The sequence below is a fragment of the Microcaecilia unicolor genome, chromosome 4 (assembly GCF_901765095.1).
Source record: "Microcaecilia unicolor chromosome 4, aMicUni1.1, whole genome shotgun sequence".
Taxonomy (NCBI): Eukaryota; Metazoa; Chordata; class Amphibia; order Gymnophiona; family Siphonopidae; genus Microcaecilia; species Microcaecilia unicolor.
In genome coordinates, this window is record NC_044034.1 from 89,034,658 (window position 1) to 89,048,728 (window position 14,071).

General features: G+C 43.8%; 1 protein-coding gene across 1 annotated transcript in view; it reads right to left on the minus strand.

The window, feature by feature from the left end:
• VPS36 (vacuolar protein sorting 36 homolog) overlaps window positions 1–14,071 on the minus strand; it is a 77,873-nt gene that overhangs the window by 17,437 nt on the left and 46,365 nt on the right. Inside the window, exons 10-11 of the mRNA XM_030200435.1 lie at window positions 13,215–13,280; window positions 1,990–2,054 (exon numbers count right to left, since the gene is read on the minus strand). Of these exons, the coding sequence (XP_030056295.1) occupies window positions 1,990–2,054; window positions 13,215–13,280 (131 nt within the window). The remainder of the gene's footprint in view (window positions 1–1,989; window positions 2,055–13,214; window positions 13,281–14,071) is intronic.

Sequence of the window (14,071 nt, forward strand, 5' to 3'; positions counted from 1 at the left end):
ACGATATACACGAAGGTGTCCCCAGAGTAACAATAGGCAGTGCACGGGCAGGACTGGCACATATGCACATGCACACTCGAGGTGTGCACGGGGAAGAGGACAATGGGATACCCACGGTGTTGGTAACACAACAGTCACTAATACTGCGGGGAGGGGAGGGGATGAATCCAAAGTGAATGGGGACAGCATCAGGTGTATTGGAAGGAGATGGGGAACAGATTATGTCCCCATGCACACCTCAACTCTGAAAACTTGAAAACATCAGCACCTCAGCTAAAAAAACAAAAACAAAAAGAAAAACTTAGAAACAATTTAAAAAATCTTGCATACTTAAGAAAGGAATGCCTATCGTTTTAATGTTAAATTTTAACAAGTTATAAGACACATTTTATGTTTTGCATGGACAACAGCAATATGATGGAGATGGGATGTGAACGGAAAAGAATTGACTGGGGATGGTACCAATATGATGGGCATGGAGAAGAATTGACCAGGAATGGAAAAGAATTGATGGGTGGGGATGGGGACCAGATTACGTCCCTGTGCACACCTCTAATGCACACACACAATCACTCGTGACTTGGAGGGGTTGTAAATGTGAGCACCTGCTTTCTCTGGGATAAATGTATAAAAGGTGCATAGGCATACATGTTGCCATTATTAGGTTCTAGAGTCACATATCAATTTGGTATGATATTAGTATCTAGCTACTGGGGAGAAGTAAGTGATCCTTTTATATTTTACAGAGTGTATTATACATGGGTCATTATAAAATGGGCACAAGATACGCATCTATGTACCTTGTTAGCCTAGGTGCCCTGTTATAAAGTTAACCCTCATAGGAAGTAATTTGATAACACTTTTCTGTATGCAAGCCTCCTTTACTTGCAGAAAAGTGCTTTTATTATTAAATCTTTGCATTATTAAAGAAGTCAATAAACAAAGAAGTAAACAGTACAATGTGTATTTGAGTTTTGTTAATACGCACTATTAAACATATCCAACCCCATTCAAGTACCCCTCCCCATCATTATTTGAATTCTGTGCATGGTGAAGCTAGTAAAAATAGACAAAAACAGAATACATAGTTGTATCGGTGAATGGAGGATTGAAAAAAAAAAAAAAAGAAAAAAATCTATTAATATGAAAAGCACTGATATTCCACTAACAGCACGGAATCTCCCCAGCACGCCCCTCCCCATTGAGAAAGAACCCCCCCCCCCCATAAAATGTCAAATATTGGTCACAAAGACCACACCTCACATAAAACAAAAAAAACCTGTACTACCTACTAAGATACTTCAAACATAGGACAGAAGCTTTGATTCTTATAGCCTGCTCTCCACCTAATAACCAGAGGGAATCCTACAATATATTCCTATTATTGAAAAAAAAAAACCCTCTCAGAACAGAAAAGTCTTTTGTAAAACTGCACGACCAATACATGAATGGAAAGTGTACACCTACTTTTACATGAACTGTGTGTAGGTGTTCCTGGGGTGTAGACTGGGTATAGCAAGGGCGCAGTTGTGATGTACATGTATATTTTACAAAATACATGCACACATGTCTAGAGTACATGCACAACTTTACATCTTTCTCCCAGCAGAGGTACATTTATACGCTATTAGGGCTCGATCTGGGAGCCTGTTTTTTTTTAAAGGCACATAGGTACCCACTTCATCTTTATACAATAAGCCTAAAATAGGCATCTTTTTTGAACGTCTCACAAAGTCATCCTGTTATAAAATTATCCTCTTAGAGTCTGGTAATGAAGTAATGCTGCAAGGCCCAACAAGAGAAAACAGCACAGGATTCCAACAGGGAATCGAAACTTGACAGGACATCCTGAAGGGACAGAACAAAAGAGTTCCTGTATGCATGTGACAATCAGACTAAGGAAGGAAAGCTACTGTGGAATCTCTCCCCATTCAAATCACCAGTGGTCACGTCACAAGCCCAACCTCAGGCTTTTTCAAAGGCACATACCTTAAGGGCAGCTTCAGTGCTTCTAACATCTTGCAGGCGTTCACTAAATCTTCAGGTGAGAGCAACTGTTACAAATGAAAACATGATTAAGGAGAGGACACGTTCAACACATCACATAAGAATATAAAAATAGCCATACTGGGTCAGATCAATAGTCCGGCTAGTCCAGTATTCCCGTTCAACAGTGGCCAATCCAGGTCACAAGTACCTGACAGAAACCCACCTTTAGATAGATGGGGAATATGTAAATCATGTTTCGCACATATCCATTTCTTTCCGCTAAAATTGCTAGGACTTCACTCAAAGTGGCACATCATTGTATACGTGTCAAAAACCAGCTGGATTATCTGTTTATAATACCTAGATCACAGTGTACAGATAACTATATATCCAGACATTAAAGCTGAAGCAATGGGTTATTACAGCAAAACTACACAAGCAAGTCTACATCTGAATGGCTGAGAAGGAACAACATTAAAGATATGGACTGTCTTAGTCAAAGTCCTGACTTGAACCCAAATAGAGATGCTGTGGCAGAATCTGAAATGAGCAGGTCGTACACAAAAATCTACAAATGTGTCTGAATTAAAGTAGTTTTACAAAGAACAGCGGGCTGATTCCTCAACTGCGATGTGAAAGATTAAATTTAGGGGGCCGTTGCTTTTTCTTATGGGTGATATGGATGTTGCATAACTTTGTCCCTTAAATAACATTAACAATTTAAAAATCTGTTACACACATTCTCATTTTCAAAAGAGAAAAACATCTAAAAAGTGGCATAAAGCAGCATTTGGACGTTTTTCTCGCCAGAACAGCCACATTGGTATTTTTGAAACCCATTTTTTCTATGCTGTTTGTTTGCAGTGCATCCGATTCTCAAGGGGGCATGTTAAGGGCGGGATTTGAGTGTTCCTAAGACTTCGGACGTTTTACAGCCATAATGGAACAAAACGAAAATGTCCAGGACTAAAACTAAGATGTTTTGGTTTAGACCTGTTTTAATAACAATTTAGCCACAAAAGTGCCCTAAGTACTACTACTACTTAACATTTCTAAAGCGCTACCAGGGTTACGCAGCGCTGTACAATTTAACACAGAGGACAGTCCCTACTCAAAGGAGCTTACAATCTAAAGGACAAAAAGTGCAGTCAATCAAATTGGAGCAGTCTAGATTTCCTGAATAGAAGTATAATGGTTAGGTGCCGAAGGCGACATTGAAGAGGTGGGCTTTGAGCAAGGATTTGAAGATGGGCAGGGAGGGGGCTTGGCGTATGGGCTCAGGGAGTTTATTCCAAGCATAGGGTGAGGCGAGGCAGAAAGGGCGGAGCCTGGAGTTGGCGGTGGTGGAGAAGGGTACTGAGAGGAGGGATTTGTCCTGTGAGCGGAGGTTACGAGTAGGAGCGTAAGGGGAGATGAGGGTACAGATTGGTAAGTAGGAGAAGCTTGAACTGTATGCAGTACCTGATCGGAAGCCGGTGAAGTGACTTGAGGAGAGGGGTGATATAAGCATATCGGTCTAGGCGGAAGATAAGACGCGCAGCAGAGTTCTGAACGGATTGAAGGGGGAGGCCAGTGAGGAGTACGTTGCAGTAGTCAAGGCGAGAGGTAATGAGAGAGTGGATGAGAGTTCGGTTGGTGTGCTCAGAAAGGAAAGGGCGAATTTTGCTGATGCTATAGAGAAAGAAGCGACAGGTCTTGGCTGTCTACTGGATATGCGCAGAGAAGGAGAGGGAGGAGTCGAAGATGACTCCGAGGTTGCGGGCAGATGAGACGGGGAGGATGAGGGTGTTAGCGACTGAAATAGAGAGTGGAGGGAGAGGAGAAGTGGGTTTGGGTGGAGAAAATGAGCTCGGTCTTGGCCATGTTCAGTTTCAGGTGGCGGTTGGACATCCAGGCAGCAATGTCGAATAAGCAGGCCGATACTTTGGCCTGGGTTTCCGCAGTGATGTCTGGTGTGGAGAGATAAAGCTGGGTGTCATCAGCATAAAGATGACATTGGAAACCATGAGATGAGATCAGCGAGCCCAGGGAAGAGGTGTAGATTGAGAAAAGAAGGAGTCCAAGGACAGATCCCTGAGGAACTCCAACAGAGAGAGGGATGGGGGTAGAGGAAGATCCATGAGAATGTACTCTAAAGGTACGGTGGGAGAGATAAGAGGAGAACCAGGAGAGGACAGAGCTCTGGAATCCAAATGAGGAGGGTGCGGCAAGGAGTAAATTATGATTGACAGTGTCAAAAGCGGCGGATAAGTCGAGGAGGATGAGGATGGAGTAGTGACCTTTGGATTTGGCAAGGAACAGGTCATTACAGACTTTAGTGAGTGCCATTTCTGTCGAGTGTAGAGGGCGAAAACTGGATTGAAGCAGATTGAGGATGGCATGAGAGGAGAGAAAATCAAGGCAGCGGCTGTGAACGGCACGTTCAAGTATCTTGGAGAGGAAGGGTAAGAGGGAGATGGGGCGGTAGTTGGAAGGACAGGTAGGGTCTAGTGACGGTCTTTTGAGGAGTGGTGTGACTACAGCATGCTTGAAGGTGACAGAAGACCATTGAAGGAATAAAGGAATGACCTCCCCTTACTCCCCCCGTCGTCTCCACCCCTCCCCACCCCCCAAAGATGTGAAAGAAACAGTATATACCACCCTCTATGACAGCTTCAGATGTTATAGCCAGTCCTATTACAGCAGCAAGCAGATCCCTGGAGTAGCCTACTGGAGTAGTGCAGTGTACTGTGTAGAAGGGGACCCAGGCCAATAGCCCACTCTACCTGTTACAGTAGTAGAAGAAGAAAGTGTGAGCCCTTCAAAACCCACCAAAAGCCTACCGTACCTACATATAGGTGACACCTAAAGCCATAAGGGCTACTGTAGTTGTCTACAGTAGGTTTTTGGTGGGTTTTGGAGGGCTCACCATACGATATAAGAGAGCAATGGTGAGATGTGTACCTGGGAGCTTTTAGGTGAAGTCCACTGCAGTCTCCTCTAGGGTGTCTCAGTGCTCTGTGGAATGTCTGTGGCCAGTCTACTAAGAATGCTGGCTCTTCGTACATCCCAATGGCTTGATTTTCTGTGTTTTTCACTTGGACTTTTTTTTTTTTTTTTTAAATGGGCCAACAGATAAATGAACAGGGCACAAACATCTAGCAAGTGGCCATTAAAAAAAAAAAAAGAGAGAAATTAGATCTTACCTGCTAATTTGCTTTCCTTTAGTCCCTCTGGACCGGCCCAGAAAGTGACTGATGGGATGTGCACGCCTTCCAGCAGGTGGAGACTGAGAACTCTGACTTGTGAGAGCCAATAAGAGCATTGGCTAGCTAGAGGAAGATTTGGTATTATCTTTACAAAGCAGGAGAAAAAAAAACAAACAAGAGTGAGCAGCTTCTGTGCAACCAGTGAACTCAAACATTCACTCTTAATATACAAGCACACCCTCATAGATAAATATCTTTTTAGAATACTTAATTCACTCTGTTTTTTTTTTTTTTTTTTTTAACTCTCGACAAACCACAAATGCTCAAAGCAGCTCTACACGGAACCTAAAGAACCTGTAAATCATGTTGACCTTAAAGAACTGGAAATAATCTAATTAAAAGCAATAGCATAGGGAGGGATCTGGGTCGGTCCAGAGGGACTAAAGGAAATCAAATTAGCAGGTAAGATCTAATTTCTCCTTCTTTAGCATCCCTCTGGTTCGGCCCAGAAAGTGACTGATGGGAAGTAACAAAGCAGTACATTCATGGAAGGGACCCTAGTAATTCCATCATAAGCACACTTGTGCCAAAAGCTGCATACTGACGACGCTGAACATTAAGTCTGTAATACTTAGAAAAAGAATGCAAGGGAGACCATGCTGCTGCTGCTTTATATATTTCCAAAGGCGGCACCAAGAATCCCTCAGCCCTTTTATCCTTCTGGAATAGGTTTCCTGGAAAGAAGGTAACTGGAAGTAATCACCTCCTTAAGCTACCTATAAATGGTGGGTTTAGATGCCACCAAGCCTTTGTGGTGACTCTCAATCAGCAGGAAAAGATGGTCCGATTGTCTAAATTCCTCCGTTGAATGCAAATATTGCTTAAGAACTCTCCTGACATCCAGTTTACACCAATGTCGCCGGTCTTCTGATCTGGAGAAGAACCTAGTACCGGCAAAACCACTGTTTGGCTCAAATGAAATCTCAACAAGACCTTAGGAAGGAAAGAAACTACCTGTTCCTTTTAAAACTCCAAAAAAAGCAACAGAAAAACTCCTGCAACTCAGGATACGTGTAAAAATTCCGTCTTCAGCGTCAAATCTTTAAGAGAGCAAGGTGTCAAAGGCTCAAAAGGACCAAAAGAACTAAATTTGAGGTCCCAAGCAGGAAAAACGATCTAGGAGGACAAATTAGACCCGCTCCACGTCTGGATACCTAGCTAAGGTTTTCTTTTGATATGACCGTGAAAACAAGATAAAGCTGCAATCTGCACCTTAAGAAAAGCCAAGCCTTTATCAAAACACTCCTGCAAAAAACTAAGACCTGTGCCACCAAAGCTCGAAATGGAGAAATGGCTCGGTCGTCACACAAAGACTCGAAAATACGCCAAGTTTGAATATAATTCAGAGAAGTCGATCGATGTAGCAAATGATGCATTGTGGCAATCACATTGGCGGAGGAACCTCTCTGTCAACAGTGCCCTTTCGAGAGCCAAACCATAAGACAAAAATCAAGCTGGATCTGGATGAACTACTGGATCCTGGATCAGAAGGCTGGGAGACTCTGGAAGCTTTAACGGAGTGTCCACTAGAAGACGCACAAGATGGGCATAGCAAGGTCTGCGGGGTGTTTATAGTGAAGTCTTAGGGATGGCCATAATACGGTCCTCCCCTGATAACTACCCAGTCCCAGAGAAGGCTGTAATAGTCTTCCTTCTTATCCTTCCACTTATCATAAGGAATATAATAATTTGGACATGTGAGGCAATAGGGTTTCTGTCTCCCAACACTTACCCCAAGATACAGTGGACCAGCCATTCCCAAAATATAGTGTGACAGGACAGAAAGAACAGAGAAATTAGAGAGGACGGAGACTATGTTTCTTCTAAAGGAAAAGTCTTTATTACTTATCAATTATAGATGATAAGGCAATAAGGCAATTAGGCAAAATAAATCAGGCGAAGTATTTAGAGTAATCAAAGTAATCAGTGTAATCAGAGTAATTAGAGTAATCAGAATAATCAGAGTAATCAGACAAAGTGATCATGTAATAACAAAGCAATCAGGCAGGTAACGAATAGTAAAGAAATCAGGCAACAGCAATTTGTTACGAGAGGGAGACCTCTGTGATGAAGAGTCACTTGGTTGATCATCTCAGCCCTCTGACTAGATACAGAACAGCAGTGCCTTATATACAGTGGATTGGGCATCAATCCCCTCCTAACTTGCAATTTCAGCTAATTGTCTGTCTTACTTCATTGTTTACATAAAATAGAACATACTATCCGAATGTTATGAAACATAGAACAATGTTTATAGAACTTCAGCACCTCCAAGGTTTTTACAAAGGATTGCAGTCGCCATTTTGTTATAGGAATTTCTCTAGTACCCATGTTTATCATAGTGTTATCTCTAAACCTCAACATGTCTTAACTCTCAAACTATACATTCATTCTTGTGTCCTTGTGAATCGTTGAATAAGTGGCACCGGCTCTGCCAGGGAGGGGGGGGAAGAGTGCTCCTTGCTGGGACAGCACAACCTTGCATTCACTGCTTTCCACAGCTCTCAGCATACTACACAGAATGCTGAAGTTTGAGCCTTATAGCTATGCAGTTCATAGGTCATAAACGACCTGTCATTGGTCAGAAAAACCACATACGCTTCCACCTTTTCCTACATCAGCACTCATTTGTGGAATGCATTGCCTAAAGACGGTTCACGATCATCTGACTTTCAGGAAGTCTCTCAAGACCTACTTATTTGGGCAAGCTTACCCTAAAGATCCAGTCCTGCATCCGTGATTCCTGGACTACAAATCCTATCAAGATTTTGTGAACTCAATTACTTTATCTTGCCCCTGTAACTTTACGCCATCCATATCCCTATCACTTTATTGTACTTTACTGTATGTTTCCTAAATGTTGTAAGCCACATTGAGCCTGCCAGTGGTGGGAAACTGTGGGGTATAAATGATATAAACTAAATAAATAAAAGAGCAAATCAATTCAGGGGCCAATCCAACGCTGTCAAGATAACGAGACCCCTGTGCACCTTGATCCTTTGAATGAGATGCTCTAGAAGAGGCCATGGAGGAAACGCTGAAGAAGAGAATTTATGCCCTTCACGTTGTGATCCTTCCTGTGACTGAAGAATCGCAGCACTTTGGAATTAAGATTTGTTGCCATAAGATCCATGACTGAAGACCCCAGTAATTCACAACAGCTTGCCACATTGAGCTCCCATTCTCCCAGGTCCAGAGTGTGGCAACTGAGAAAGTCTGTCTAAACTTTTGTCGTCCCTGCCACATCAGACGCTGACAGCTCCGAGATATGATGTTCTGCCCAAACCATGAGAAGAGCTACTTCCTGTTCCAACTGTCGACTCCTTGTCCCTCCTTGCCAATTGACATAAGCTACTGCCGTTGCACTGTCCGAAAGAACACGCATGGGCTTGTTTTCAACTAGCTGATGAAATGCCTGCAGGGCCAAACGAACTGCTCTTGTTTCCAACAGATTGATTGAACAGCACACTTCTTCCTGGGACCAAAAGCCTTAAGCAAGATGCCCCATACAGTAAGCCCCCCAGCCCCTGAGGCTGACATTGGTTGTTACTATTATCCACCGAGGTGGATCCAAAGGAACACCCTTGGCCATATTTTGCATCCAAAGCCACCAATGGAGACTCAAATGCTCCAGAGTTCCAAGCAGCAGTCTGACATTCAGAGAATCCATCTGCGGAGACCAATGGGAAGAGGGACTTCTGTGTGCTCTGGTCCAAGGAACCACCTCTATCGTTGCCACCATGGACCTTAGGACCTGAAGGTACTCTTCTGTGCAAACCGGTACTGTGTGCGAAAGGCTACGAATCTCATCCTGCAGTTTGACAATTCTGCTCTGTGGAAGAAACACTCGCCCCTCAAGAGTATCAAAGGAGATCCTGAGATAGCTGAGAGTCAGACAGCACTAAATGACTCTTGAGAGGGTTGACCACCCATCTGAGAAACTGAAGAAACTGGACTACTTGAGCTGTGACCTGCAGGTTCTCCCGATACGACTTTGCCCTGATCATCCAGGTAAGGATGAACTAGAATGTCCTCTTTTCTGAGAGCAACTGCCACCACAACCACCACCATGCCCTTCATGACGTACAAGGAACAGTAGCAGGCCGAAAGGCAAAGCACAAAACTGATAATGCTTGCCCAAAACCGCAAAGCAAAGAAACCACTGGTGGAATGGCCGAATCAGGATGTACAGACATGCTTTAAGTCTAGAGCCGTTAACAACGCCCCTGAATGAACAGATACTATGACCGAGCAAAGAGTTTCCATATGAAAACTGGAGACCTTGAGCATCCGGTTGACCGCTTTGAGATCCAAAATTGGTTAGAATGACCCTTCTTTCTTTGGGACGACAAAGTAAATGGTATAGCAACCTGTTCTGATCTCCGAGGGTGGAATGGGACAGAAAGTCTTTAATTTGAGAAGCCTCTCCAAGATATCTCTGACCAATCCTGCCTTGAGACCAGAACAGGGAAACTCCAGGAACGCATCTGGCAGCTGCTGCGCAAATTCTAAGGTGTACACCATCGCGAATAACCTAGAGAACCCACTGATCTGAGGTATTCTGGGCCCACCTCCAATAAAACTGAGCTAAGCAAGCTCCCACAGGAATTAGAGGTTAGGACCACAGACCTTCAATGGGAAGGGCACGCAGGGGACTGAAAGAAAGTACCCGCATCTCTGCCTCCATACCGGGCACCTCGAAAGGACTGAAATCTTTGAAAGAACCGAGACTACTAAGCCGACAAAAAATTCTGCTACATCCACGACTAGAAAGAAAACTGCGACCAGAGGACCTAGGATGATCCTCAGGCAGTCGAGGAACCTTAGTATCTCCCAGACTCTTAATCAATCTTACCAAGCTCTTTACCAAACAGAAAAGATCCTCGAAAGGGAAACTTACTAAGCTTAGACTTAGAAGCTGACCGAACTCAAGCCAAAGAGATCAACATGCAGCTAAACAATGCCACAGACTTTGAGGAAGCCCTCAGCAAATCATATAAGGTATCCACTAAGAAAGCAGAGCCCATCTCTACCTTAGCCACCTCCTCATCTATTAAGGAGAAATCATCTGGTCCTATCTAAAAACTCTCTCGCACCAGCAAAAACAAGCCCTGGCCACTAAAGATCCACAGATGGCTGCTTCTACCGCCAAAGCAGAAACATCAAAACTATTCTTTAACACAGTTTCCATATGCCGATCCTGGACATCTTTCAGAGCTACATAGGGACTGTAGTTTTCTTGGTAACCGCGGAGACGACCACATCAACAACCGGAGGCCTGAGGAGAGATTTATCTTGATCGGGAACTGGGAAGAGACGAACCATGGATCTGGAGAGCCGAAAAGGAGCATCTGGCACATCCCACTGTGCCTGCATGATATCCCTGATGTCCTGATGTATAGGAAACGTCTTGCCAGCTTTTCTAATGCCTTTGACCAGAAGATCAACCTTACGCCCCTCCATGGCCATGGACTCCTCATCAAAATGCAAGGCAGAAGAAACCAAAAGAAATCTTTATGGAAAATTCTCAACACTGAAGGATCTTCTCCAGAGAGGATCAGATCTTCACCCGGATCTCCTGGACCAATGTCCTCAGAATGTTCTGTATCCGCCATGCAAACATCTTCTTCGAGGTAGGGCATTTCTGCATCTGTATCCAAAGCATTCTCTTTTTCCAAATTCCAGGAGACCCTAGGCCACTTAAGTGAAGATAAAGGCTTTGCTGACAAATCAGAGGGAGCTGTGGAAGAAGGGCCTGATTTGTGCATGAGAAAAGCCCTATACATTTGTAGGACAAATTCAGTAGGGAATCCCCCTTCAGGAACCCCTCCCTGCTCAGCAGCGGGAAGCAATGAAGACTCTGAAAACTGCCCCTGAACAGAAACAGACTGCTCCACCGAGACGGACTGCTGATCCAAAATGGCAGCGTTTCCCACAGAAATGGGAGCTTGAGACTGAGAAGCTCCCACTTCCAGCTGAGAAGACCATGGAGGCCGATGTAGAAGCAGACTGAGGCCAGTGGTACTTCTCTAGCAGTACAAAATGTACAAACTCCTGCCGCTGTGAGCTCCCATCACTGACAAACAATACAGCAGTTTTTCTGCCATGGTGCACGGCCATTTTTTTTTTAACAGGAACCCTCTCGAAAGGAGATATCCGCTAACCACACAAAGGTAACCAAAGACAAACAGTCAATACTGTGAAAAACTGCAGAGAAACCTGAAGCAGAGCTGCTTTGCTCGTTCACACTTTTTTTTTTCAACGAGAAAGAGGCTGTCTCTCCCAAATCTCTGAACTCCCTTCCCATGAAGGGGTCAAAGATAGTGTAGCATTTTACAGGCAAAACAAACTCGTGCCTGCACCAAGAATAATCACCGGGGGGGGGGGGGGGGGGGGGGGGAGGGGGGGGAAGAAGTTGAGGGGGGAGGGACCTGGCCACCCAAGAGTGATTTCCCTGAGTCTCACACAGAACCCCCACAGGTCTCAGCCTCTCAATTCTAACAGGAATGTTGGTGCACAAAAGAAGTGTCAAAATCCAAAAATTTGACTAAAAAAAAAAAATCTGGTGTTTACAGAAGACAGACAAAAATAAGAGAGAAAAAACAGAAGAGACTAAAGGGTTCACCACCTGCTGGAAACTGAGAACACTGAATCTTCTTCTAGTCACGAGAGTCAGAGTTCTCAGGCCCTGATCCACGAAGGCAGCCATAACAATACTGCTGCCTCGTTAAAATTTAGCAAATCACTAACAGCCAGCAATGCACAAAGGGGATCGCATGCAAATGAGCTGCACAGATCCCCCTTTGTACATCCTTGCTGTTTGCAACTTTGAATTGTCAAATCCAGTTGACAGCTCTGATGCACTGGACCTCCCTGATCCCACACGGAACAAAATGGCGGTGCCCAGGCCCTGCCCAGTGCATTATGGGATGCACTGGGCAGGGCTAAACACCATATAAGGAGTTTGTTTTCCCTTATATGGTATTTTAGCCTTGCCCAGTGCATTCCAGAATGGTTGTTGCCATTTTGCTCCGGGCAGGCCCGAGGCAGGAGCCATTGCTCCTGCCCTCTTGCCTCCACCTTGTTGTAAAAGTACAGGGAGGGGCGGGGGTGTGAATCAGGTGCAGGAGGGAGGGTTGTGTGCCTGAATAGGGGAAGGGGTTCATGGTCCAACAGGGAAAGTTTAAAAAAAGATTGTGGGGTAAGGGTCCACTTGACCACCAGGGAAATAAAGAAAACAAAGATGAAGGGGGTGTTGTTGTCCATTGGACCACCAGGGGGAAAACAATACGGGGGGGGGGGGGGGGCAGGAGGTGACAGGTATGAAGCACAAGCAGGCAGCCTTTATAGCTTCCTGCTTGTGCTTTTCTCCTCTCCAACAGCTCCAAGGCAGCCGTAAAATTTGCTTGATAAATTAGGGCTGCTCTGGAACTGTGTAACCCCTGGAATCCACATTAGACTATGAATGAGCTCACTGTAATACATTTGCATGGGGTTCTCTGTGGCTGCTAACGGCAGACGTTAGAGCCACGGAAAACCCCTTTGTAAATTACTAGCTACCTAAACGTTTGATTTAGACTGGCTAGAACCAGTCTAAAGCAAAGGTTAATAGCACGGTAAGCTTTGTGCACCTGGCCCTCAGTCTCCACCTCCTGGAAGGAACGCACAACCCATCAGTCACTTTCTGGGTTGGTCCGGAGGGACGCTGAGGAAAGATAGACATTTTGCTGTTTCGTAAAAATCACTATATTTACTATTCGGAATCTGGATGTTTTAAGTCAGACTTAGACGTCACATCGAAAATGCCCCACTTTGTGTAACATTACATTTTGTTTAAAGACTGCAAACCATACAGTGTGACATATATGTAATAAGAGGTGAAATCCGGGGCAGTGGGGGGAGAGGGTTCTTACATATCACTGTATTCTGTCCAAACTAAAGGTTTATTTTCTAAAGAGCAAAAAGTCGACCATTTACCTCCAGTCCTCGAGCTCGATTCACTAGACAGTATACCTCTGTCAGAGACATTATTCCCCCTCGCTCCTATATGAATATCAAAGAATTTATTAGTACTTAACACAGCTCATCTGGATCCATTCAAGCAAGTTAACAAGACAAGTGTGTGCCACAATACTAAAACAAAGTAGAAGCATGGTCTGCTGATGGAAAGGTTTCCAGAAACTCAAGGGGAAAACATTAAGACTTTTGCCCGAGTTACAGACCAGTCATATGCCTTTGATCTTTTTTTTTTTTTTTTACGTTTCAAAGGAAAATGTGAAAGCAAAGCTGGACACAGACTTTTACAGCAATGGGAATACAGCTGTGAAATGAGGGATCTATGAAAGAACCACAAGTTCACAGCTGCTGCACTTATCTACAATTTATTTTTAACATTTTGTTCGCTAAGGGAAGAAATATTACACGTTTTAAAATGAACTAGCTAAGGAATGGACAAATAGTGATATTTAAATGTGAGGTTTGGAGGGCTGAACAGCAAATCATCCTGTAAAAATTATTTTTTCCTTTTGTAAAATGTGAAAAAAAATCTAGGCAACTTTTTTTTTTTAAAGATTTGTATTAATGACATTTTACATAGGTCAGTCATCATAATCATGACTCATAAAATAAAACATTCATAATGAAAATAAAAACCCTAAAAATATACTAATACAATCTAAACATTTTGCAATATATTCCACATTCCCTTCTTGGATCCTATTCAATTCCTTCATATGATGTGGTCATTAAAAAATCAAACTTTCAGAGTTCTCAAGGACAGCAAGGTGATGAGAATGTAAGAATGGCTCAGATCAAAAGGTTCGAGTCTAGCATCT